Consider the following 26,761-nt stretch of genomic DNA (forward strand, 5'->3'; position numbering starts at 1 on the left):
ATATTGCTTTAATTGTTGTATTGTTATGTTGTGTTATGAGGCCTCGGCCTTTGTAAGCCGCATCGAATCCTCTGGGAGATGCTAGCGGGGTACAAATAAAGTTAATAATAATAATAATAATAATAATAATAATAATAATATGGGAGTAAGGTGGGATACTAATGATGATGGTGTCTCCCTATATTGCCCCCTAAAAGCAGCTTGGAAGAGATGTGGAGGGGAGTGGGGCCTAGTGCGCATGTGCATTTGCTTTGGGGGGGGGGGGTAGTCCTTGCTCCTTCCTTACCGGAGCATCCCATCCCAGAGGTGGTCCAGAGCGGTTGCCATGGCGACGGGAGGCAGGCAAAGAGAGAGAAGTGACACATCCAGGAGGGAGGGAGGCCAGGAGAGGCTCTGGCGAGGCTAAATTTAGGCAGCCAGTCTGGGAGGGGAGAGGGAGGCTCTGGCTTGCTTTGGAAGGGGGAAAGGGGGACAGTGGGGAGACCCAGGCCAATGGGGGGCCTGGAGGAAATGGGGCCCCAGAGGAAGCATCAACAGCCTAAGCGGCATCAACAACAGCCCTGCGGAGGAGGCAGGAGAAGAAGGGAAGAGCGAGCAGGCCAGAGGGTTTCAGCACCAGCAGGTGAGGACAGCGCCTGCCCAAAGGCAAGAAGATGCTGGGGGGGGGGGGGGGAGAGGGAAATGGGTTCCCACCAGGGTCCGCCTTGGAGGAGGGGGCTTTGGGGTGTGCATTTGGGGAGAAGAAAGGCCCCTTGCTTCACCCCCCCAAGTTTAATTGACAAGAGGGATAGATATCCTGTCTTAACAGCCCCCTCTTTTCTCTCATTTTCTCCTTCCCTCTTTCATTCTGGCCCAGCTCTGTGGTTTCATGATTCTATGAATCCAATCCTCTCTCTCATTCATTTACTCCCTTTCTCTCTTTCTCCCTTCTTCATTCTTTCTCACTCTTTCTCTCTCTGTCATTCTCTCTTTCCTTGATTTTCCCTGTTTCTCCTTTTCCTCTCCTGCTCTTGCCCTTTGGCATCATCTTCTCTTCCTCTCCATTTTTTTCTCATTCATTCTCTCTCTCCTTCAGTCTCTCTTTCTCTCACACATTCTCCTTCTTTCGTTCTTTCTCTCTCGCTCTCATTTTCTCTCTCCTTCATTCCTTCTCCTTCTCTCACTTCTTCATTCCCTCTTTCTCTGTTTCATTCTCCTTCTCTTTCCTTCTTTCTCATTCTTCCTCTCCTTTAGTCTCTCTTTCTCATTCTCTCTCTCATTTTCTCTTCATTCTTTTCTCATTATCTCTCATTTTCTCTCTCCTTCATTCCTTCTCCTTCTCTCACTTCTTCATTCCCTCTTTCTCTGTTTCATTCTCCTTCTCTTTCCTTCTCTCTCTCATTCTTCCTCTCCTTTAGTCTTTCTCATTCTCTCTCTCATTTTCTCTTCATGATTTTCTCATTATCTCTCATTTTCTCTCTCCTTCATTCCTTCTCCTTCTCTCACTTCTTCATTCTCTCTTTCTCTGTTTCATTCTTCTCTTTCTTTCTATCATTGTCTCTCTCATCCTCCCTCCTTTAGTCTCTTTCACTCCTTCATTCTCTCTTTCTCATTATCTCTCAGTCATTCTCTCTCTCCTTCAGTCTCTCTTTCTCTCACACATTCTCTTTTCGTTCTTTCTCTCCCCCTCATTCTCTCTCACTCTCAGTTTCTCTTGCCTTCATTCTTTCTCCTTCTCTCTCTCCTTCATTCTCTTTCTCTGTTTCATCCTTCTCTTTCTTTTCTTCTAATCCTCCCTCATTCATTCCCTCCTTTAGACCCTTTCACTCCCTCATTCTTTCTCTTTATTTCTCAGTCGTTCTCTCTCTCCTTCAGTCTCTCTTTTTCATTCTTTCCCCTTCTTTCATTCTTTCTCTCCCTCATTCTCTCTCGCTCTCATTTTCTCTTTCCGTCATTCCTTCTCCTTCTCTCTCCCCTTCATTCTCTCTGTATTTCATTCACCTTCTCTTTCCTTCTTTGCTTCTCTCTCTCATTTTCGCTCATTCTCTTTCTCCTTCAATCTCTCTTTCTCATTCTTTCATTTTCTCTTCATTCTTTCTTATTATCTCTCCTTCAGTCTCTTTCTCTCAAACATTCTCTCCATTTTCTCTCCCTCATTTCCCTCTTTCTCTCTCCTAGTTTCTCATTCTGTCTCTCTCATTTTCTTTCCTCCATTCTTTCTCATTCTCTCTCTCCTTCATTCTTTCTCACACATTCTCTCTTTTCCTTTCTCCTTCTTAGTTCTTTCTCTCCCCCTCACTCTCTCTCATTTTCTCTTTACTTCATTCTTTCTCCTCTCTCTCCTTCATTCTCTCTTTCTCTGTTTCATTCCCCTTATCTTTCCTTCTTTCACTCTCTCTCTCATTCTCCCTCATTCTCTCTCTCCGTCAGTCTCTCTTTCTCATTTTCTTTCATTCTTTCTCATTATCTCTCAGTTGTTCTCTCTCTCTTTCAGTCTCCCCTTCTCTCCCACATTCTCTCTTTTTCATTCTTTCTCCCTCTCGTTCTCTCTCGCTCTCATTTTCTCTTTCCTGCATTCTTTCTCCTCTCTCTCCTTCATTCTCTCTTTCTCTGTTTCATTCTTCTCTTTCCTTCTTTCCTTCTCTCTCATTTGCTCTCATTCACTCCATCCTTTAGTCTTTCTTTCTCTCCCTCATTTTCTCTTTCTCATTCTCTCTCTTTCATTCCCATTGTCTATCTCATTTCCCTTCTTTCCCTTCTTTCTTTCTCATTATCTCTCAGTCATTTTCTCTCTCCTTCAGTCTCTTTTTCTCTCACACATTCTGTTTCGTTCATCTTTCACCTTCTTTCATCCTTTATCTCCCTCATTCTCTCTCTTTCATTCTCTATCTCATTTCTCTTCATTCTTTCTCTCCTTCATTCTCTCTCTCACACATTCTCTCTTTTTCATTCTCCTTTCACCTTTTTCATACTTTCTCTCCCTCATTCTCTCTTTCTCATTCTTTCTCATTATCTTTCACTCATTCTCAATTCTTCAGTCTCTCTTTCTCTCACATTCTCTCTTTTTCATTCCCTTTCCATTTCTCTCCCTCATTTTCTCTTTCTCGTTCTCTCTCCCATGTTTCTCTCTCTCTCTCTCTTTCTTTCCTTCATTCTTTCTCTCCTTCATTCTCTCTTTCTCTCACACATTCTCTCTTTTTCATTCTTTCACCTTCTTTCATTCTTTCTCTCCCTCATTCTCTCTCTTTCATTCTTTTCCATTTTCTCTTAATTCTCTTCATTATTTCTCATTATCTTTCACTCATTCTGTCTCTTTCTCATTCACTCATTTTTCTTCATTCTTTCTACTTCTCACACATTCTCTCCTTCCTTCAGCCTCTCTTTCTCTCAAACATTCTCTATTTTTCATTCAATTTCTATCTCCTCCTTTCATTCTTTCTCTCACTCATTCTCTCTCATCCTCCCTCTCTCAATTTCTCTTCATTCTTTCTCATTCTCCCCCATTCTCTCTCTCCTTCAGTCTCTCATCATTGGGGATCTGGGATTTGCACTGAAAAGTATCAAAACCATGGCTTACATATCTAAGGATGCATCTGCACTATTGAATTAATCCAGTTTGACACCACATGGACTGCTAAGGCTCGGTGCAATGGGATCTTGAGAGTTATAATTCAGTGAGACACCAGCACTCTTGGGGAGGGACGGCTGACAAAACCATGACCACATTAAGTCATGGCAGTTAAAGAGGTGTTAAACTGGATTCATTCTACAGTGTAGATGCCTCCTTAGGGAGGTCAAAAGATCCATAGTGGGGAGAATTATTTTCTGGGGAAATATATCTCAGAATTTTGTTATGTGTCCACAAAAACAACCCTGCAAAGTAGTCACAGAGAAAAAAGAAAGGAGGGAAGGAAGGAAGGGAAAGGGAAGGGAAGGGAAGGGGAAGGGAAGGAATGGAAAGGAGGAAGGAAGGAAGGGAAGGAAGGAAGGAAAAAGAAAGAAGTCGTGGGCAAAAATCAAAGCCTTTGGAAACTATAAAACAGTGTTTCTCAACCTGAGGGTTGGGACCTTGGAGGGGTCACGAGGGGGTGTCAGAGGGGTTGCCAAAGACCATCAGAAAACACAACATTTACTGTATTGTCAAAGGCTTTCATGGCTGGAATCACTGTGTTGTTGTAGGTTTTTCGGGCTATATGGCTATGTTCTAGAAGCATTCTCTCCTGACATTTTGCCTGCATCTATGGCAAGCATCCTCAGAGGTTGTGAGGGCCTCACAACCTCTGGGGATGCTTGCCATAGATGCAGGCAAAACATCAGGAGAGAATGCTTCTAGAACATAGCCATTTAGCCCAAAAAACCTACAACAACCCACAGCATTTTCTGTTGGTCATGGAAATTCTGTGTGGGAAGTTTGGCCCAATACTATCATTGGTGGGGTACGGAATGCTCTTTGATTGTAGCTGAACTATAAATCCCAGCGACTACAACTCCCAAATGGCAAGGTATATTTTCCCCAAACTCTACCAGAATTCACATTTGAGCATATTGAGTATTTGTGCCAACTTTGGTCCTAATCCATCATTGTTTTTAGTCCAAAACAATGTAGGTGAACTACAACTCCCAAACTCATGGTCAATGCTCACTAAACCCTTCTAGTATTTTATGTTGGTCATGGGAGTCCTGTGTGACAAGTTTGGTTCAATGCTATCATTGGCGGAGTTCAGAATGCTCTTTGATTGTAGGTGAACTATAAATTCCAGCAACTACAACTCCCAAACAGCAAGGTCTATTTTCCCCAAACTTTGTTTGAGTCCACAATGATCTCTGGATGTAGGTGAACTACAACTCCAAAACCAAAGGACACTGCCCAGTAAACCCTTCCAGTATTTTCTGTTGGTCATGGTGGTTCTGTATGCCAAGTTTGGTTCAAGTCCATCGTTGGTGGAGTTCAAATGCGCTTTGATTGTAGATGAACTATAAATCCCAGCAACTACAACTCCCAAACAACAAAATCAATCCCTCCCCCTAATCCCACCAGTATTCAAATTTGGGTGTATTGAATATTTGTGCCAAATTTGGTCCAGTGAATAAAAATATACCCTGCATATCAGATATTTACATGACGATTCATAACAATAGCAAAATTAGAGTTATGAAGTAGTAACGAAAATAATGTTATGGTTGGGGGCCAACACAACATGAGGACCTGTATTAAGGGACTGCGGCATTAGGAAGGTTGGGAATCACTGCTATGGAATATTAACACTGGCCTAAATGGATTCCCCCCAAAGATCTGGCCCATGATAAAGACAGGTTGCTAATGCTCTGGGGTAATAATAATAATAATAATAATAATAATAATAATAATCCTTTATTTATACCCCGGTGGCACAGTGGGTTAAAGCACTGAGCTGCTGAGCTTGTTGATCGAAAGGTCGCAGGTTCAATCCCGGGGAGCGGCATGAGCTTCCGCTGTCAGCCCTAGCTTCTGCCAACCTAGCAGTTCGAAAACATGCAAATGTGAGTAGATCAATAGGTACCGCTCCGGCGGGAAGGTAACGGTGCTCCATGCAGTCATGCCGGCCACATGACCTTGGAGGTGTCTACGGACAACGCTGGCTCTTCAGCTTAGAAATGGAGATGAGCACCACACCCCAGAGTCAGACATGACTGGACTTAATGTCAGGGGACTACCTTTACCTTTACCTACCATCTCCTGCAGGACTCGGTGCGGCTTACAAGAGGCTGAGCCCAAATACAGCAATAAAACAACAACGACAACAATAAATAGTCCATAATAATAATAATAATAATAATAATAATAATAATAATATGATATTGCAATTATATATTTATATTACATGTAATATTACTAATAATATTACAATATAATTGGTGTAGTATAATATAGAAATATTTAAAACTGATATTGTACTATGCTAATAATATAATATATTGTATGTATATATATCTTGTAAGCCACTCTGAGTCCCCTTCGGGGTGAGAAAGGCGGCATATAAATGTCGTAAATAAATAAATAAAAAATATTCCTATTTATCTTTTCAATGCTACCATTTAACTTGGACGCTGATGAGCTTGTTTCGGTTTTGGAGGCTACACAGCATAAGATCTAGTTCATTCCCAAATGGGAGATTTAAGAGGGTCAACGTGCCAACTGGGGCAAAAGGGAAGAGCCCAGGAAATCTTCCTCTCTGTTATTTCTGGGCTTCGAAGCTTTTCCAAGAATCTGCTGCAAAACCTTTCTGTTTTGCTCGGAGATCACCCCAAGGGGCCTGTGTAGAGAGGCCCGGCTGTTTCGTCCCCCAGAGATACGAAAAATACGAAAGCATTTGAATGTGCTCCATGCCAGGCCTGGTTTGGGCCTCGGTGCCAAGCTTTCCTGCTCAGCCGGCAGGAAACAGGATTCAGCTGGCAAGGAGAAGCCGCTCCAAAACCTGCAATGGCAGGTGAGGCTTCAGCACCTTGGAGAGCAACCCGAAAGGATGCAGTGGAAAGGAGATGGATTTGGAGATGCAAAAAGGCCTTTGCAACTCCTGCGCCCGGTGGCTTTGTTGGTTGTGGGTCAGCCAAGGGGGCAAACCAAAAGGTTGGCATTGCTAGTGGGCATCTGTTCCCACTTTTGCAGGTTTGATGCCAGACCCCATCTGCCAAAAACTCCAATGTAGTTTGGCTCCAAGAAAAGAGTCAGAGTGAAGAGAGAGAGAACCAGGGGACAGTTCCACCTTGTCTCCTGTGCTATGCTAATAATATAATACAATATATTATATTATTATATAATATTAAATGTATTATATAGTTTTATATTTAGTGTTTTTAAAGTTGTTTTGTAATTTGTGATATATGATATTTTAATGAATGTATATGTTTTTATGGCTGTAAACCGGGCTGAGTCCCTCAACGAGGTTGAGAAGCTCGGTATACAAAACTGTGAAATAAATAAATAATAAATAATATTAAATGTATTAAATATTATATATAATTATATTATATTAAATGTATTATATAGTTATATATTATATATTATTATATAATATTAAATATACATTATATTAAATGTATAATGTAATATATTGTATATACATATATTTATAATATTATAATGTAATACAATATAATGCTAATAATAATAATGTGATATCATAATTATATATTTTCAGAGGCGGCCCTAGATAATTTTCAACGGTAAGCAAACAGTATTTTGGCACCCCCCCCCCCCCCCAACCCATCATTGATATATATTTTCTGTCTGTCGTGGGAGTTCTGTGTGCCATATTAGGTTCAATTCCATCATTGGTGGAGTTCAGAATGCTCTTTGATTATAGGTGAACTATACATCCTAGTAACTACACTTGCAGCATTTGCTCCCTTGCCTGGCCCGCTTTGGGTCCGGAGGCGTGCCTGAAGACCCCGGCGTGTGCACCAAAAGTCACCTCTTCTCCTGACTTTCTCCTCAGCCATTGGGACCAAGAGAGAGAGAGAGAGACAGAGGTGGAGATGCCCACCTTTCCTGAAGGTAGGCGCAAAAACAAAGGAGGGAGCGGAGGTGGGAGATACCTCCAGCCGGAGGGGCTCTCTCTCTCTCTCTCTCTCTCTCTCTCCCCCTCCCTCTTGGTCCCAATGGCTGAAGAGAAAATCAGGAGAAGAGGCGACTTTTGGTGCGCATGCTGGGGTCTTCAGACACGCCTCCAGACCCGAAGCAGGCCAGGCGCGCCAGCTCCGCCCCTTGGCCCACCCGTGGATTTGGGAGAGGAGAGAAGGCGGGTGGAGCACCAGGGGATCGGGAAAGGCAGCCGGTCATGGGGAAGGGATCTAACGCAGAGAACAGTTGAGCGCTGGCTCTGCTCGCACACCTGGTGGCCGGATGGAGCAGGAACGAGAGGGGCTAGGCGAGGCTCAAGAGCCCGGCCCCTTTGGGAAGAGGATCACCCAGTAGCGAGGCAAGAAAGCCGAGGCACCCCTGGACTGCTAGGGCTGTTGTGAGCTGAGGGGGCGCTCCTCAAGTGGCGGTCGAGGGGCATTTACAGAGGCGCCTCTGCACCCCTGGCAAAAAAAGAGGGTTCTGCGACCGCTTACTTTGCGTAATGGACGAGCCGCCGCTGTATATTTTATATTACATGTAATATTACAATATAATGTTGTAGTACAATATCTATATAAATAAAAAGGTAATGTTCATTTGTGGGATTAACAGAACTCAAAAACCACTGGACGAATTGACACCAAAGAGATCACTGTGGACTCAAACAATGATGGATCTGGACCAAACTCTACACGAATACTCAATATGCCCAAATGTGAACACTGGTGGAGTTTGGGGAAAATAGAATCTTGACATTTGGGAGTTGTAGTTGCTGGGATTTATAGTTCACCTACAATCACAGAGCATTCTGAACCTCACCAACGATAGAATTGGGCCAAACCTACCACACAGAACCCCCATGTGGGCCACAGCAACGTGGCAGGGGACGGCTAGTTAATATATATATATTTAAGTTAAGCTGAATTGGTCCTGTTTAATTGCTCTGTTTCCATACTACAGGCCAAGGAAGAAGCACAAATTGAGGCCAGTTCTCTTGCAAATCACAAAATTTCACTTTAGTTGTCATAGTTCTGTCCTTCCATGAAAAATTGTAATAGGCTATTCAAAATAGTATTTCCTGTTCTATTATACGTTTCTATCCACCTTATTGACCCACTTTACCCTCTAATTAGTTCACATAGTGGCCTCCTTCCCCCATCGCCCTCCAAAATTAGTCTGCTGTTGCCAGATGCTTGTTTATTATGCTGTTTTATGTTGTTTTAATTTGTTATTGTTCTGTTTTAAATTGTATTTTTGCCTCGGCTTGGCTGCCCCGAGTCCCTTCGGTAGATGGAGGTGGGGTCGAAAAATAAAGTTCTTCTTCTTCTGCAGTTGAGTCTTTGACGCTGGTTAGTTTCCAAGATCCAACAAGATCTGTAGGGTCCTTATCCTCCTCCAAACAGATGAGGCCTTCTCCCCAAAGTCTCCATGCCGTGAAAAAGGATTAAAGCAAAGAGCCCTGGATTCGTAGCATTGCGTGTAATTTCCGAAAGGCCGAGAAAGGCTGCTCGGAGAATGATAAAATCCTGTGTCAGCCAACCTCTTATTCCTCTCTTCAGCTTCTCTCACGATCACACTCCAACGCTAGCCTGGGATTTTCCAGACTCCAACCCAAGGAATTATCTCCTCCTGCAAAGGAAAGCTGCAAGGAGAAGTGGGCAGCGCTGGAAAGAGAGACCCAGATGGCGGCTCTAATTAAGCAACGTTCTATTTTTAAAATTGCACTCACAACGCTAATTGGTTGGTGATCTATCATTGAAATGAGCAAAGCTTTTCTGCTGAGAAGTCTAGCAGATGTTGCTGGATTGCCCGGAGGAGAGAAGGTGATTCTTCTCATCTGAGAAGTCACCCCCAGGATATTTTTTTTATGTATCGTGCCAGGCAACCAAACAGTTGTATTACATTTTTGACAGAACAAACAAACAAACATACAAAAGACACAGAGTTTGCAAGCTTGGTAGTTGATTCAATGTCCTTTGACCAGTATCTGGCCACTTGGAGTGCCTCTGGTGTTGCCACAAGAAGGTCCTCCATTGTGCATGTGGTTGCATTGCAGCAGGTGGTCAGTGGTTTGCTCTTCTCCACACTCGCATGTCGTGGATTCCACTTTGTGGCCCCATTTCTTAAGGTTGGCTTTGCATCTCGTGGTGCCAGAGCGCAGTCTGTTCAGCGCCTTCCAAGTCACCCAGTTTTCTGTGTGTCTCTCATTTGGTATCAGCCATTGGTTGAGGTTTTGGGTTTGAGCCTGCCACTTTTGGACTCTTGCTTGCTGAGGTGTTCCAGTGAGTGTCTCTGTAGATCTTAGAAAACTATTTCTTGATTTAAGTCATTGACTTGCTGGCTGATGCCCAAACAAAAGATGAGCTGGCTGCTACTTCCCGACAGATGTCAGGCGGCAGAATACCAGCTAGACAGTGTAATTTCTCCAGTGGTGTAGGGCGCAGACACCCCTTGATAATGCGGCATGTCTCATTCAGAGCCACATCCACTGTTTTAGCATGGTGAGATGTGTTCCACACTGGGCATGCATACTCAGCAGCAGAGTAGCATAGCGCAAGGGCAGATGTCTTCACTGTGTCTGGTTGTGATCCCCAGGTTGTGCCAGTCAGTTTTCGTAGGATATTGTTTCTAGCACCCACTTTTTGCTTGATGTTCAGGCAGTGCTTCTTGTAGGTCATAGCACGGTCCAGAGTGACTCCCAGGTATTTGGGTGTGCTGCAATGCTCCAGTGGGATTCCTTCCCAGGTGATCCTCAGAGCTCGGGATGCTTGTCTGTTCTTAAGGTGAAATGCACATGTCTGTGTTTTAGATGGATTAGGGATCAGGTGGTCTTCCCTGTAATAGGCAGGAAGAGCATTTAGAGCTTCAGAGAGCTTCTGTTCAACCATCTCAAAGCTCCCTGCTTGAGTGGTGATGACATGATCATCAGCATAGATGAAACTCTATGTCTCTTCTGGTTTTCCTTGTAATAGGCAGTAAGAGCACCTAGAGCTTCGGAGAGCTTCTGTTCAACCATCTCAAAGCTCCCTGCTTGAGCGGTGATGGCATAATCATTCACCCCCAAGGTGAATTGATGGGTTTTTATTGTTTGGATGGTTCAATTCTGCAGTATTCTAGGACTGCGAGACGAAGAAGAGAAATAGGTAGATTTTTGTGCCATGATGCTAAGACAAATGGAGGAGAACCTGAACTCAGCGTCACATGATGGAAATATAAACGACAAGATTAGTACACAGCAAACAAAATCACTGTGTTGTATTGGATCACTTCCCAAGGGTCTCGGACTGTGTGTGGGCAAATAATGTGTGCAGATCCCAGTAGGACGGCCTTTTGCAGCTGGCAGTTGGTAATTTTGTCAACGATGATTGTTTTTAAGTGCAGGCCAAGGTTTGTAGGCACTGCACCCAGTGTGCCCATCACTTCTGGGACCACCTTTAGTAGTATTATTTGATGCACAACAAGATGAGTCCACAGCAAACAAGATCACTCTGCTGGCTTTTGTATTGGATCACATGTCGGACACTTCCCAAGTGTCTGGGACTGTGTGATGTATCGGCAAATAATGTGTGCTGATCCGACTAGGGTGGCCTTTTGCAGCTGGCAGATGGTTATTTTGTCAGTGCCAGTTGTTTTTAAGTGCAGGCCAAGGTCTTTAGGCACTGCACCCAGTGTGCCCATCACCACTGGGACCACCTTGCCTGGCTTGTGCCAGAGTCTATTATTATATTTATATTTCTAGTTATTATTGTTATTATAATAATAATAACAATAATAACTAGAAATATAAATATAAGACTCTGGCACAAGCCAGTAAAGGTGGTCCCAGTGGACCACCTTGACTGGTACAGTGCCTAAAGACCTTGGCCTGCACTTATTATATTTATATTTCTAGTTATTATTGTTATTATAATAATAACAATAATAACTAGAAATATAAATATAATAATAGACTGTGGCACAAGCCAGGCAAGGTGGTCCCAGTGGTGATGGGCACACTGGGTGCAGTGCCTAAAGACCTTGGCCTGCACTTAAAAACAACTGGCACTGACAAAATAACCATCTGCCAGCTGCAAAAGGCCACCCTAGTATTTGATACACAACAAGATTGGTACGCTGCAGACAAGACCACTATACTGGCTTTTGAATTGGGTGACAAGTCAGACAAGTGTCTAGGACTGTGTGATGTATTGGCCAATAATGCGTGCAGATCCGAGTAGGGTGGCCTTTTGCAGCTGACAGATGGTCATTTTGCCAGCATCAATTGTTTTTAAGTGCAGGCCAAGGTCTTTAGGCACTGCACCAGTCAAGGTGGTCCACTGGGACCACCTTGACTGGTGCAGTGCCAGAGTCTTTCCAGTTCGATCTTTAAATCCTTGTATTATTATTATTATTATTATTATTATTATTATTATTATGTAAGCTTATTATTATTATATATTTTCCTGCAAAACTTCAGGATATACAAATATCTTCTTGTTTTTTCTGGCAGTGGCAGAGCATTGCTGTAGTCGTTCTTCCCTGCATGCGAGGATGAAATGGTTAATGTATTTAATCCATCCTCTCTTTAAATATCCCAACCTCTCCAAGACACAGAGCTTGGAAAAGTTCCATTTTTTTGGAGGACAAGTTCCGACGTCCCTCTGCCAGCATCCCTAAAATGCAAAGGGACTTTCCGCAACCTCTCCTTGTATTTCCTGGCTATATAACGGTGAGTTACTTAAATACCTTGTTTTTGTTTCTCGGTGTCTTTTTACCTGGAAGGTCGGTTGGTTTGCACACGCCTGTCTTCGACCTCTAATGTCTGCTCTGGGAAGGTGTTCATCACAGCATCCCAACACAGATCATTCTCATCCTTCTCCCTCCCTTTCTCTGTGAGATAAGGTGCCAACTGCAGCATTGGCAAGGCCTGGTTCCTCACCCACCCGCAGTGTGTTTACCTCCCAAGGAGAGATGAATAATCCCAATATTTTTGCAACACGGAGATGCCCTCCCCACCTCTCCCTTTGCAGCCTCGTGCGTGGGCTCAGGTGGGGCTGAGAGCAAGGGAAATTGCAAGACTGGCACAGGTCTGCTTGCAAAAGCATCCCTCGGCAGAGACATAACGCTCATAGGTCTCTTTATTTCTCAATGTTTGCGCTTTACAGCAGCGTTTCTCAACCTGGGGGTCACGAGAGGAATAATAATAATAATAATAATAATAATAATAATAATAATACTTTATTTACATACCGCTCCATCTCCCCGAGGGGACTCAGAGCGGTTCCCAAGTAACATCACAAAACATACAGAGTAAAAACAACATAACCATAAGATTAACAAACAAAATACAAGCAAAAAGACAACCAGAAAACACAGTATTATCTATTGGTCATGGGGGTTTTGTGTGGGAAGTTTGACCCAATTCTATCGTCGGTGGGGTTCAGAATGCTCTTTGATTGTAAGTGAACTATAAATCCCAGCAACTACAACTTCCAAACTCTACAACGCAAGGCCTATTTTACGCAAACTCCACCAGTATTCACATTTGGGCATATTGAGTACTCGTGCCAAGTTTGCTCCAGATCCATCATTGTTTGAGTCCACAGTGCTCTCTGGATGTAAGTGAACTGCAACTCCCAAACTCTACAACTCAAGGCCTATTTTCCCCAAACTCCACCAGTCTTCAGATTTGGGCATATTGAGTACTCATGGCCAAGTTTGGTCCAGATCCATCATTGTTTGAGTCCACAGTGCTCTCTGGATGTAGGTGAACTACAACTCCCAAACTCAAGGTCAGTGCCCACAAACCCTTCTAGTATTTTCTCTTGGTCGTGAGAGTTCTGTGTGCCAAGTTTCATTCAATTCCATCGTTGGTGTTCAGAATGCTTTTTGATTGTAGTTGAACTATTAATCCCAGCAACTACAGCTCCCAAATGTCAAGATTCTATTTTCCCCAAACTCCACCAGTGTTCACATTTGGGCATATTGAGTACTCGTGCCAAGTTTGGTCCAGATCCATCATTGTTTGAGTCCACAGTGCTCTCTGGATGTAGGTGAACTACAACTCCCAAACTCAAGGTCAATGCCCACCAAACCCTTCCAGTATTTTCTGTTGGTCATGGGAGTTCTGTGTGCCAAGACAGGTTCAATTCAATCATTGGTGGAATTCAGAATGGTCTCTGATTGTAGGTGAACTATAAGTCCCAGAAACTACAACTCCCAAATGTCAAGGTCTATTCTCCGCAAACTCCACCAGTATTCACATTTGAGCATATTGAGTACTTTTTAATCTGTGTGTTTGTTTTGCTCTGTTAGAATTGTAATACAATGGTTGCTGATGACACGATAAATAAATATTGAGTACTCAAGCCAAGTTTGTTCCAAATCCATCATAGTTTGAGTCCATAGTGCTCTCTGGATGTAGGTGAACTACAACTCCCAAACTCAAGGCCAATGCCCACCAAACCCATTCAGTATTTTCTTCTGGTCATGGGAGTCCTGTGAGCCAAGTTTTGTTCAATTCCATAGTTGGCGGAGTTCAAAATGTTCTTTGATTGTAGGTGAACTATAAATCCCAGAAATTACAACTCCCAAATGACACTGAAATACACCACCTGAGCTCTGCGAGTGCAGCATTCTTCCGAATGAAGCAGAGTGTGTTTAAGGACTGGGACATCTGTAGGAATACCAAGGTGCTTGTCTGTAAAGCCATTGTCCTGCCAACCCTGTTATATGCCTACAAAACGTAGACTGTCTACAGATGTCATATGCAACTCCTGGAACGATTCCATCAGCGTTGCCTCCAAAAAATCCTGCAAATCTCTTGGGAAGACAGACGGACAAATGTCAGGGTGCTGGAAAAGCAAAGACCACCAGCATTGAAGCAATTGTCCTCCGCCATCAACTCTGCTGGACCAGCCACGTTGTCCGGATGCCCGACCATCATCTCCCAAAGCAGTTGCTCTACTCCGAACTCAAAAACGGAAAATGGAAAGTTGGTGGACAAGAAAAGAGATTGAAAGATGGGCTTAAAGTCAACCTCAAAAACTGTGGCATAGACACCAAGAACTGGGAAGCCCTGGCCCTTGAGTGTTCCAGCTGGAGTTCAGCTGTGACCAGCAGTGCTGCAGAATGGAGGGCGAGAAGGAGAAACGTGCCAAGAGGAAGGCACATCAAGCCAACCCTGACCAGGACCACCTTCTGTCTGGAAACAGATGTCCTCACTGTGGGAGAAGATGCAGATCAAGAGTAGGGCTCCAAAGCCACCTACGTATCCACCACCAAGACAATACACTTGGAGGACCTTCATCCTCGGGCTACAAGGGATCACGTAAGTAAGTAAGTAAGTAAGTAAGTAAGTTAGGACTAGATGGCTCATGTGGTCTCTTCCAACTCTATTATTCTATTATTCTATGACTAGTTCTATGAGCAGATATGAGAGTGTGATGAGATGAGAAGACAAGGGCTTCTTCCATTGCTGTTAACTCTCTCTCTGTTTCCCTCCTTCCTTTGCAGCCTTGAAGGAGCTGTTTTTATTATTATTGCAGCTCACAGATGGTAATTTTGTCAGCGGTGATTGTTTTTAAGTGTAGGACAAGGTCTTCAGGCACTGCACCCAGTGTGCCGATCACCACTGGGACCACCTTGACTGGCTTGTGCAGCTCGATCTTTAAATCCTCAAATCATTATTATTTTTGCAGCTGACAGATGGTAATTTTTGTCAGCGGCGATTGTTTTTAAGTGCAGGCCAAGGACTTGAGGCACCTCACCCAGTGTGCCGATCACCACTGGGACCACCTTGACTGGCTTGTGGCAGTCTTTACAGCTCGATTTTTAAATCCTCCAAATTTTTGTCAGTGGCGATTGTTTTTAAGTGCAGGCCAAGGACTTGAGGGACTTCACCCAGTGTGCCGATCACCACTGGGACCACCTTGACTGGCTTGTGCCAGAGTCTTTGCAGCTCGATCTTTAAATCCTCAAATCATTATTTTGGCAGCTGACAGACGGTAATTTTGTCAGTGGCAATTATTTTTAAGTGCAGGCCAAGGACTTGAGGCACTGCACCCAGTGTGCCGGTCACCACTGGGACCACCTGGATGGCTTGTGCAGCCCGATCTTTAAATCCTCCAATCATTATTATTTTGGTAGCTGACAAACGGTAATTTTGTCAGTGGCAATTATTTTTAAATGCAGGCCAAGGACTTGAGGCACTGCACCCAGTGTGCCGGTCACCACTGGGACCACCTTGACTGGCTTGTGCAGCTCGATCTTTAAATCCTCCAATCATTATTATTTTGCCAGCTGACAGTTGGTAATTTTGTCAGCGGCGACTGTTTTTAAGTGCAGGCCAAGGACTTGAGGCACTTCACCCAGTGTGCCGATCACCACTGGGACCACCTGGACTGGCTTGTGCAGCTCGATCTTTAAATCCTCGAGTCATTATTATTTTCTTCCATTGCTGTTAACCCTCTCTCTGTTTCTCTCCTTCCTTTGCAGCCTTGAAGGAGCTGTTTTGGCCTCCCCGGTGGTAATATGGCGAAGGAGAACTCGGCTTTCTCCGCCATCCCCGAGACCCCGGTGTCCGAATCCAAAGTGGCCCTCCCCCCTTCCCGTCAGCTGAAGCCGGCCCTGGCACGGCGCCTGGGCGAGGAGCCGGAGAAGGCCGAGAAGAAGCGGGGCCGGCAGCGGTACGTGGAGAAGGACGGCAAGTGCAACGTCCAGCACGGGAACGTCCGAGAGACTTACCGCTACCTCACCGACATCTTCACCACCTTGGTGGACCTGAAGTGGCGTTTCAGCCTCCTCGTTTTCGTCCTGGCGTACGCCATCACCTGGCTCTTCTTCGGACTCATCTGGTGGTTCATTGCTTACTGTCGTGGAGATCTTGACCACCTCGGAGACGATGCCTGGACGCCCTGTGTCAACAACCTCAACGGCTTCGTCTCGGCCTTCCTCTTCTCCATCGAGACGGAAACCACCATCGGCTACGGCCACCGGGTCATCACGGACAAGTGCCCCGAGGGCATCATTCTGCTCCTTCTCCAGGCCATCTTGGGCTCCATGGTCAACGCCTTCATGGTGGGTTGCATGTTTGTCAAGATCTCCCAGCCCAACAAGCGGGCCGAGACGCTGGTCTTCTCCACCCATGCCGTCATCTCGCTACGGGATGACCGGCTTTGCCTCATGTTCCGGGTGGGGGACCTGCGCAACTCCCACATCGTTGAGGCCTCAATCCGGGCCAAACTGATCAAGTCCAAGCAGACCCAGGAAGGGGAGTTCATCCCCCTCAACCAGACGGACATCAACGTGGGCTTCGAGACCGGCGATGACCGGCTTTTCCTGGTCTCGCCCCTCATCATCAGCCACGAAATCAATGAGCACAGCCCCTTCTGGGAGGTCTCCAAGGACCAGCTCCAGAAGGACGAATTTGAGATCGTGGTCATCCTTGAAGGGATGGTGGAGGCCACAGGTAGGTTGACGTTTGGTGGGAAGCATCAAGAACTTCACCACCAACACAAAAACTCACATATGAACCTACAACCCTCTGGTGTTTCCTCTATTATATCGAATGCTTTTATGTCTCCTTTGGGAATGATAAAGTGGGTATTATTATTATTATTATTATTATTATTATTATTATTATTTGAAACACAACAAGACGAGTCCACAGCAGACAAGATCACTCTGCTGGCTGTTGTATTGGATCACACGTCGGAAACTTCCCAAGTGTCTAGGACTGTGTGATTCATTATTATTATTATTATTATTATTATTATTATTGATATTATTCTTATTATTTGAAACACAACAAGACGAGTCCACAGCAGACAAGATCACTCTGCTGGTTGTTGAATTGGACCACACGTTGGACACTTCCCAAGTGTCTAGGACTGTGTGATGTATCGGCGAATAATGCGTGCAGATCCCAGTAAGGTGGCTTTCTGCAGCTGGCAGATGGAACCACCTTTACTGGTTTGTGCCAGAGTCTTTGCAGTTTATTATTATTATTATTATTATTATTATTACTAAGCAACTGGAAAAACACAATACGAGAATTTAAAGATCGAACTGCAAAGACTCTGGCACAAGATAGTCAAGATGGTCCCAGTGGTGATCGGCACACTGGGTGCAGTGCCTGAAGACCTTGGCCTGCACTTAAAAACAATCATCACTGACATAATTACCATCTGGCAACTGCAAAAGGCCACCCTACTTGGATCTGCGTGCATTATCCACCGATACATCACATAGTCCTAGACTTGGGAAGTGTCCAACGTGTGATCCAATACAAAAGCCAGCATAGCTGTGAACTAATCTGATTTGATGTGTACTAATCTTGTTGTGTATCTAATAATAATAATAATAAGAAGAAGAAGAAGTCCCAGTGGTCATCGGTACACTGGGTACAGTGCCTAAAGACCTTGGCCTGCACTTAAACACAATCGGCGCTGACAAAATTACCACCTGTCAGCTGCAAAAGGCCACCCTACTCAGATCTGCATGCATTAACCGCCAATATATCACATAGTCCTAGACATTTGGGAAGTGTCCAACACGTGATCCAATACAAAAGCCAGCATAGCTGTGAACTAATCTGATTTGATGCGTACTAATCTTGTTGTGTATCTAATAATAATAATAATAATAATAGGTGGTCCCAGTGGTGATGGGCACACTGGGTGCAGTGCCTAAAGACCTTGGCCTGCACTTAAACATAAGCGGCGCTGACAAAATTACCACCTGTCAGCTGCAAAAGGCCACCCTACTCAGATCTGCATGCATTAACCGCCAATATATCACATAGTCCTAGACATTTGGGAAGTGTCCAACGTGTGATCCAATACAAAAGCCAGCATAGCTGTGAACTAATCTGATATGATGTGTACTAATCTTGTTGTGTATCTAATAATAATAATAATAATAATAATAATAATAATAGGTTCCAGTGGTGATCAGTACCCTGAGTGCAGTGCCCAAAGACCTTGGCCTGCACTTAAACACAATCGGCATTGACAAAATTACCATCTGTCAGCTGCAAAAGGCCACCCTACTCAGATCTGCACGCATTATCCGCCAATATATCACACTAGCTGTACCCTGCCACGCGTTGCTGTGGCCTATAGTAATTCTTTTCAAAGTAGAGGTAGATATCTGGAGTATTATGAAAGAGGGGTATCTACCTATTCCTTCCCCCTTTTTCTCCCCCTTTCTCTCCTTTGTTCCTTCTCTACCTCTTTCTTTCTTTCTTTCTTTCTTTCTTTCTTTCTTTACTTCTTTCGCTCCTTGGTTTCATCCTTCTCTTTTTCCTTCATTCCCTCCCCCTTTCTTCCTTTGCCTTCTTTCTTCCCTCCATGTTTCCTTCCTTCTTTCATTTTTTATTTCCTCTTTTCCTTCCTTCTTTACCTCTTTCCTGCCTTTCCTTCCTTTTATTTTTCTTTCCTTTCTACTTTCTCTTCTTGCTTCCTTCGGTACCTCTTTCTTTCCTGCCTTCCCTCCTTCCTTCCTTCCTTCCCAATGCTTACCAAACCCTTCTGGTGCTTTCTGTTGGTCATGGGAGTCCTGTGTGCCACGTTTGGTTTAATTCCGTTGTTGGTGGAGTTCAGAATGCTTTGATTATAGGTAAACTATAAATCCCAGCAGCTACAATGGAGGGGGGTGGGAGGAGGAGTGCATGGGTGGGGCGTCGGTGGGTGTGGGCGGGGCTTCAGCGGAGGGGGGTGGGAGGAGGTGGAGGAGGAGTGAGGGGGCGGGGCGTCGGTGGGTGTGGGCGGGGCTTTGGCGGAGGGGGATGGGAGGAGGAGGAGGAGTGCAGAGGCGGGGCCTCGGTGAGGGTGGGTGGGGCTTCAGCGGAGGGGGGAGGGAGGTGCGGAGGGTGCGTTGGCCGTTTGTCCATGTGCGCGCTCCGGGGACTTTGCGCCATTGCGCATGCTCAGTTGTTTTGTCGTTTTGTGAGTGTGTTGTTGTGTTGTTTTTTATTTTGATTCAATTTGTTTGTACCTTGTGGGTTGTGGTAGGTGCATGGGAATTTTGGTTAATTTTCGTTGGGATTTTTTTTGAGTTTTGCTGTCCCGTTGGACACCCCTTACAGATTTATATATATAGATAGTCCTAGACATTTGGGAAGTGTCCAACACGTGATCCAATACAAAAGCCAACATAGCTGTGAACTAATCTGATTTGATGTGTACTAATCCAGTGGTGATCAGTACCCTGGGTGCAATGTCTAAAGACCTTTGCCTTTATATTTTAATTCCTGTTTCTCATATGGTTACATCCAATATATTTTCCAATATGCGTAGTACGTATTTTCATCACAATCAGTAAACCACATGATTTTTTTTATCAGTCCAGGATTCTCCTTGTCAGGGTTTTCGAATACTCAAGAAACATGTCTTCAGCCCATTTTCTGCAATTTCGGGTGTGTTTTCAACATCTCTTTTCTCTCTCTTCAGGGATGACTTGCCAGGCCCGGAGCTCCTACTTGGTGGACGAAGTCCTCTGGGGCCACCGCTTCATGTCCGTCCTCTCCTTGGAGGACGGCTTCTACGAGGTGGACTACAACAGCTTCCACCTGACCTTCGAGGTCCCGACGCCCACCTGCAGCGCCCGGGAACTGTCTGAGGCCGCGGCCAGGATGGACGCCCATCTCTACTGGTCCATTCCCAGCCAGCTGGATGAGAAAGTGGAGGAAGGGACCGAGAAGGGGGGAGACGGGAACAAGGAGAGGAACGGAAACCTCACCAGTCCAGAGAGCGAGTCCAAGGTGTAATGGGGGCAAATAGGGGGCAAGAGAGATCCAAGACAGGGCACAAAGGGTCATGCCAATGGAGGGGAAGGTAGGCCAGAGCAAAGAGTAAATAGAAGCAAAGAGTAGCAAAGAGTGCTTTCGGATACATGGCAGGGACGGCCATTGAGTGCTATTTCTGGAAGCCTATGCAACCAGAAATAGTATGGGAAAACAAAACATAGGCACACAGAGAGAGAGAAGGGTTGAGAGAGAAATGCCATGGACTTTGGCAATAAATTGGTACATTGGAATGTGAAAAAAGAGCCAAACCATCGCTAAGGAATATATTGTTGTCGTGTGCCTTTGTTTCCAATTTATGGTGACCCTATTGCAGGGTTTTCTTGGAGGAGGAGGATTTTGGCCTTCCTCCAAGACGGAGAAGGTACAACTTGCACAAGCCGAGTGGGGATTTGGACCCTGGTTTCCAGAAAGCAGAGTCCAACATTCAAAATACTACATCACGTTGGGTCTTGCGACGGAAGAATAGGATGTTTGAGATTCGCTGTATTGGGGTACAAGGAACTTTTCCGAGTTCTGTTTCAAAGGCTGGGGGAGAAAAGAAGAGAGAGTGAGAGGCATATGAGGGGTGTTCATTAAAGATGTCCCCTGACCCACTTCCTGAGGATGGAGAGCAATGAAACTTGGCCCGGTTATGAGTCCTTCTCTCCATCGGTGCCACCTCGGGACACACACTTCTCCCATCCTGTAAACACCTCGCTTGGAGAAGTCAACAGGTTGCTCCAAAAGCCACGTTGTGACTTTGGAAAGTAGAGTCTCATCACCTGAAAAATGCTTGCCCTTCAAAAATAACTTCATTATTGGAAAGAGGTGGAAGTGAAATGGTGTGAGTTTGGGTGAATAATGGCGATGCAGTAGAATGTCAATGCTTCTTCCATTTGGGCAACAGTTGAGTTGTGGATGTTGCACTCCAGGACAGGAATAACCCTATGACTTTAAAACACCACACGTCGAGTAGGGAAAAATAATCATTTTACTGAAGATAAGTAAAAGTAGCAAATACTTTAAAGGACTAGGCAAATCCAATTAGGTAAGAAGATAAGCAGGAACAAATTCGTCCAAGGTAGAGTTCAGCAAAGTCCAAAAACAAAGTCCACACTTCTCTAACAAAATCCAAAGAACCAGGAAACGCTGATCCAAGGCATGAGCATGTAATCAAAGAGACAAAAAGCCAAACCAAGTAACAAGAAATCCTTAAGCATGAATCTTCCAAGCAAGGCTCCCATAAAAAGAGGACGAGAACTGAGCAGGATTCTAAACGATGCTTCATGGGGCTATATTTCCCATGCTTGGAACTTTTATCCTCTCATTAAGCCATTCCAAGCACCCAGGAACTGGTTTTGCTTTCCTTGAGTGGCCCTTATCTTTTTCTATCGGAGCCTGGCAGAACGCCGAAGGCATTGCTCGACCTGTCTGTTTTGACTAATTTCTGCCTGCCTATCTATATGCTCATTAGTTTCTGCAAGTGCCGAGTTGTTTTGAAGCCCCAAATCCTGGGAACTCTCTGGGAGCAATTCAGGGAGCAAATCATCTTCCCTATACCCTGTAGGAACATTCTCATGGAAAACTACACTTTGAACAGGTGTCATAGAATCATAGAGTTGGAAGAGATCTCATGGGCCATCCAGTCCAACCCCCTGACAAGAAGCAGGAATATTGCATTCAAATCACCCCTGACAGATGGCCATCCAGCCTCTGCTTAAAAGCTTCCAAAGAAGGAGCCTCCACCACACTCCGGGGCAGAGAGTTCCACTGCTGAACGGCTCTCACAGGAAGTTCTTCCTAATGTTCAGATGGAATCTCCTTTCTTGTAGTTTGAAGTCATTGTTCCGCATCCTAGTCTCCAGGGTAGCAGAAAACAAGCTTGCTCCCTCCTCCCTGTGACTTCCTCTCACATATTTATACATTGTTATCATATCTCCTCTCAGCCTGCTCTTCTTCAGGCTAAACATGCCCAGCTCTTCAAGCCGCTCTTCATAGAGCTTGTTCTCCACTCCCTTGATCATTTTAGTGGCCCTCCTGAACCTCATTTACATAATTCCCCACATGCAAAGCACCCTGATCCTGAAACACAATCACAGGCTGAACTCCAACAGTGAACTAGTGCATTGTCTTGCAGAAGGCGGACACCTTTGGTGAGCATGCCACATTGTCTCTTTGTTTTGATGACCTCCCGCAATTTCTGCAGCAGTGAACCTAATCTGCCCCAGTGATCATTGCACCCTTTGCTAGGAAATCCATCTGTCCTACTCTGTACTGGTCCCAAAATACAGTGAGCATGACCTTGCCTGCTGAGAGTTGGGCACGTGCCTTCTTTGGAGGCGGTGAGTCAGGATGCTTCCATTGCATCCACTGGACTTGTCTCAGGATCATCATGATGGACCCAGCTTTCCTCCTGTGTGATCAGTCTGTGGAAAAAGTCCTCCTGGTTTCTGTTTGCAACTCAGGGTAGTTTCACCTTGCTCAGAACTACACCAAGGCTGAAGGTTTTGTAATTTATTGAAGAAAAAGCAAAGTCTTTAACATAAAAGCAAAGCTTCAAAAGTTCAATGGCAAAAGCAGAGTCTTAAATGCAAAGGCAAACTTTCCAAACTTCAATGGCAAACAACATGAAGCATAATCCAAATGCATTGATCAAACAAGAGTCCATGGCAGCATGACAGAGTCCCAAGGAGCCAAGAACAAGACAAAGTCCCAAGAAGCCAAGAGCATTGCCCAAAAGCCAAGGCAATCCAGAGAAGTTACCAGGGTGTTTGCAGAAGTTGCACTGACAAAGTGTTGACTTCAAACAGCTCGTTTAATATACTTTCCCAGCATGAACACATTCCTTTGACCTCTAACTTCTCTCTTGTTAGCAAGCCTCGCACTGCGGCAAACCCTGAATTGCAAGCGATCCTCCCTATCTAAATCTGCAGAGCCTTCAAGGTCGGATAACTCATTACCCTGAGAATCAGCAGGCTGAGAGCTCGCCTCCTCCACCTGCACCTAAGAAGTTTCCCTAAGATCAGAAACATTCTTCCAAAACATCCCTTGCCATGGGAAACTGAAACTCCTCATCTTCAGTATTAACAACAGGAACATGTTCAGGAATCTGAAACCCCTCATCTTCTTCCTGGGGCTCCAGCTGAGCCACAACACTTTCCATGCCACATCGTTGTCAATAGAGCCGGAGAGCTTTAGACTTACTCGTTCTTACTTCTGGAAAGGTGTGAGCACCCAATGAGCGGATACCTTCTGCAGGTGAAGATGGTCTTGGGTGATTTTTTTCCACAGACCCCACACTCATCTTGACATTTTGGGCTTGGTGGCAAATGGTTATGCGGCGATTTTCCAAAATGGCGACCTCCACTTGTAGGATGGTGTGTTCATCAATAGCAGAGTGGGGTCACCCTGGAATTGGAGCTGTTTCCAGCAAAGTTCAACCACAATGGAATGGACGATGCCAGTTCTTGACTCCATGATATGATGGGGAACCATCACCATAAATCTTTCATCTCATCGAACATCTCCTTTGGTGTGCAGACTTTCAAGGATAGGAACTTGAAGACTGCTCCGTATTCCACTAGGTCCATTCTCAAAACTCACACCACTTCAGCACCTGTAGAATCAAGACCGTTCTTCGATCTGAATTGTCAATTGGCATGTAACCTATGGAGACTTATATCATTACACATGTGCAGTTTTGGCATTCTATGATAAATAGAAGTGGGTCAGAGGAAGCCTTTAATGAACATCCCTCGTATTACAAAATGAGAAATGTTGGCCAAGGGGGTACCAAAGGCTCAAAGGAACATGTTCTTGTCATATTTGTGATGCCTCTTAGCCTTTTTTCTGCCAAGTTGCCCCTTAGGATGTCCACAAATGCACGCATACGCATTCCTAATTTTTCTTTCTCTCGCTCTCTCATGCACACACGCATGCACACACTTTCTTGCTGCTTCCCTGAAATGATTGGGAATTATGTCAAAGGAATAGAATCACAGAGTTGGAAGAGATCTTGTGGTCCAACCAGTCCAGCCCCATTCGGCCAAGAAGCAGGAAAATCACATTCAAAGCAGCCCTGACAGATAGTCATCCAGCCTCTGCTTAAAAGCCTCCAAAGAAGGAGCCTATACCACACTACAGGGCAGAGAGTTCCACTGCTGAACGGCTCTCACAGTTAGGAAGTTCTTCCTAATGTTCAGGTGGAATCTCCTTTCCACGTCCTAGTCTCCAAGGTTACTCCCTCCTCCCTATGACACCCCCTTACATATTTATACATGGCTAACATGTCTCCTCTCAGCCTCTAAACATGTCCAGCTCTTTAAGCCACTCCTCATAGGGCTTGTTCTCCAGACCTTTGATCATTTGAGTCACCCTCCTCTGGACACATTCCAGGTTGTCAACATCTCCCTTCAATTGGGGTGCCCAGAATTGGACACAGTATTCCAGATGAATAGTTTGCCTTGGTCCTTTACAAACTAGCAGGGGGAGAGAGAGAGAGGAATCCTGGGATGGCCATCAGTGTAGTGAGAAAGGACCCTTTGCCGCAGGATTCTGTGTCCATGAACTTTCAAGTTTTCTACTCAAAGTGAGCTAAATCTAATTGGGAGACAGGACCCAGCAGCTCCAAGAGCGTCTTCCAAGTTTGGACAGAAACCCAAACCGCGGACTCGCTCCTCCTCTGACTTGGGAGACCCATCCCTGCCTGCCCGTTGCCACTGCAGCTTTGGGACTACAAATCCCAGAATCCCCCCCAGCCAAAGGGTACTTTTCGGAAGGGTGGTCTGGCTCCAGCGGCTGGCTGGCATCTTCTCAAGTGGCATCACCAGACTTGCATGTGCCCGATCCTGTTCTCCCCCTCTCAATCCGTCCCCAACAATTCTGTATTTAAGTTGACGAATAAAGCATTTTGGTCCACTTTCCTTGCTCTTGGTTCTGTGTCTCTGAAACCTACTTTGGCTCATTTCCAGAGTCCATCCGTCTTAGTCACTTAGACAGGACAATGGTCCCGGTGCCAAGTCCAGATTGACCGGCTAACTGGATTGAATGAGGGATTGCATTCATCAACCATTTGGTGAATGCCCAGGAGGGCCATTGACTCCAAGGTAATCAAATCAACAGGAACCCAAGCATTAATATTGAGTGAAAAGTAATGCCTCCACCTTCGTTACTTGGGTTTGGGTGGGAATATTTTAATAAACCAAACGCAGAAATAATCCTTAGTATGTGCTCTTTAACTACCACTAGTCACTTTTCCACATAATCACCAGACAATTGGATATTTTTCTGCCAACGATGAACAAGTTTTCTGATACAGATCAAAAGCAAAGGAGAAGAAAGCCACCCCAGGTCTGTCCCTGCCAAATCGGGGCATATTATTATTATTATTATTATTATTATTATACAATTGGGACATATTATTATATTATTATTATTCCCACTGGCCTTGGCAATGGTCATTCACATCAACAAGAGCAAATGCATACACTATCCCATAATACACACAGAGGTTTTCTATGTTTGCAGTACCCGCTCCTCAATGTAACAATAGTGCAATAACAGTGATGACAAGGTAGAAAAGGAATAAAATACCTGCCCAAGCATGAGTTGGAAAAGGTGGGTGCCTACCTTTGATGTCTTCTTCACCTGGCTGAGAGAGGGTGGTCCTGGCGGCGGGTCACGCAGGAAAGTGGCATGACTCTTCCGGTCAGAGAGGATCCAGAAACACTGCACCCCTCCAGGCAAGAGAGGGTTCCCTGCACTGACTCTCTGGCTTTTCTCTCAACAGCCAGGAATTGCAAGTAGGGCCCCCATAAAGAGGCCTGGAAATGCCAGCAGGGACCCCCTAAAGGGCCTGGAAATGCCAGAAGCGACCCCATAAAGAGGCCTGGAAATCTCAACAGGGACCACATACATTCTCAGCAGGGACCGCATAAAGAGGCCTGGAAATGCCAGCAGGGATCCCATAAAGACACCTGGAAATGCCAGCAGGTGCCCCATAAAGAGGCCTGGAAATGCCAGAAGGGACCCCATAAAGAGGCCTGGAAATCTCAACAGGGACCACATACATTCTCAGCAGGTGCCCCATAAAGAGGCCTGGAAATGCCAGAAGGGACCCCATAAAGAGGCCTGGAAATCTCAACAGGGACCACATACATTCTCAGCAGGTGCCCCATAAAGAGGCCTGGAAATGCCAGCAGGGATCCCATAAAGATGTCTGGAAATGCCAGCAGGGACCCCATAAAGAGGCCTGGAAATCTGACCGGGGACCCCATAAAGAGGTCTGGGATTGGGTAGTAGTAGTAATAGTTGATATAATGTACTATATTATATTGTATGAACATATAATATTTCTAATATTATAATGCAATACAATATAATACAAATAATAATAATATGATATTATAATTATATAT

At 45.0% G+C, this 26,761-nt stretch overlaps 1 protein-coding gene across 2 annotated transcripts; it reads left to right on the top strand.

The window, feature by feature from the left end:
- Positions 1 to 248: 248 nt before the first annotated feature.
- Positions 249 to 25,267, top strand: KCNJ9 (potassium inwardly rectifying channel subfamily J member 9). Of its 2 annotated transcripts, none has more exons than XM_060758129.2 (3): positions 249 to 622; positions 16,055 to 17,027; positions 20,011 to 25,267. In XM_060758129.2, the coding sequence occupies exons 2-3, from the start codon at positions 16,091 to 16,093 to the stop codon at positions 20,325 to 20,327; spliced, it is 1,254 nt and encodes a 417-aa protein (XP_060614112.2). In that variant the 5' UTR covers positions 249 to 622; positions 16,055 to 16,090; the 3' UTR covers positions 20,328 to 25,267. The 2 variants fall into 2 exon arrangements, with proteins under 2 accessions (XP_060614112.2, XP_067328485.1); XM_067472384.1 differs by lacking the exon at positions 249 to 622 and adding an exon at positions 12,201 to 12,287.
- The last annotated feature ends 1,494 nt before the right edge of the window (positions 25,268 to 26,761 follow it).

This window comes from Anolis sagrei, chromosome 12, assembly GCF_037176765.1.
Source record: "Anolis sagrei isolate rAnoSag1 chromosome 12, rAnoSag1.mat, whole genome shotgun sequence".
Lineage (NCBI taxonomy): Eukaryota > Metazoa > Chordata > Lepidosauria > Squamata > Dactyloidae > Anolis > Anolis sagrei.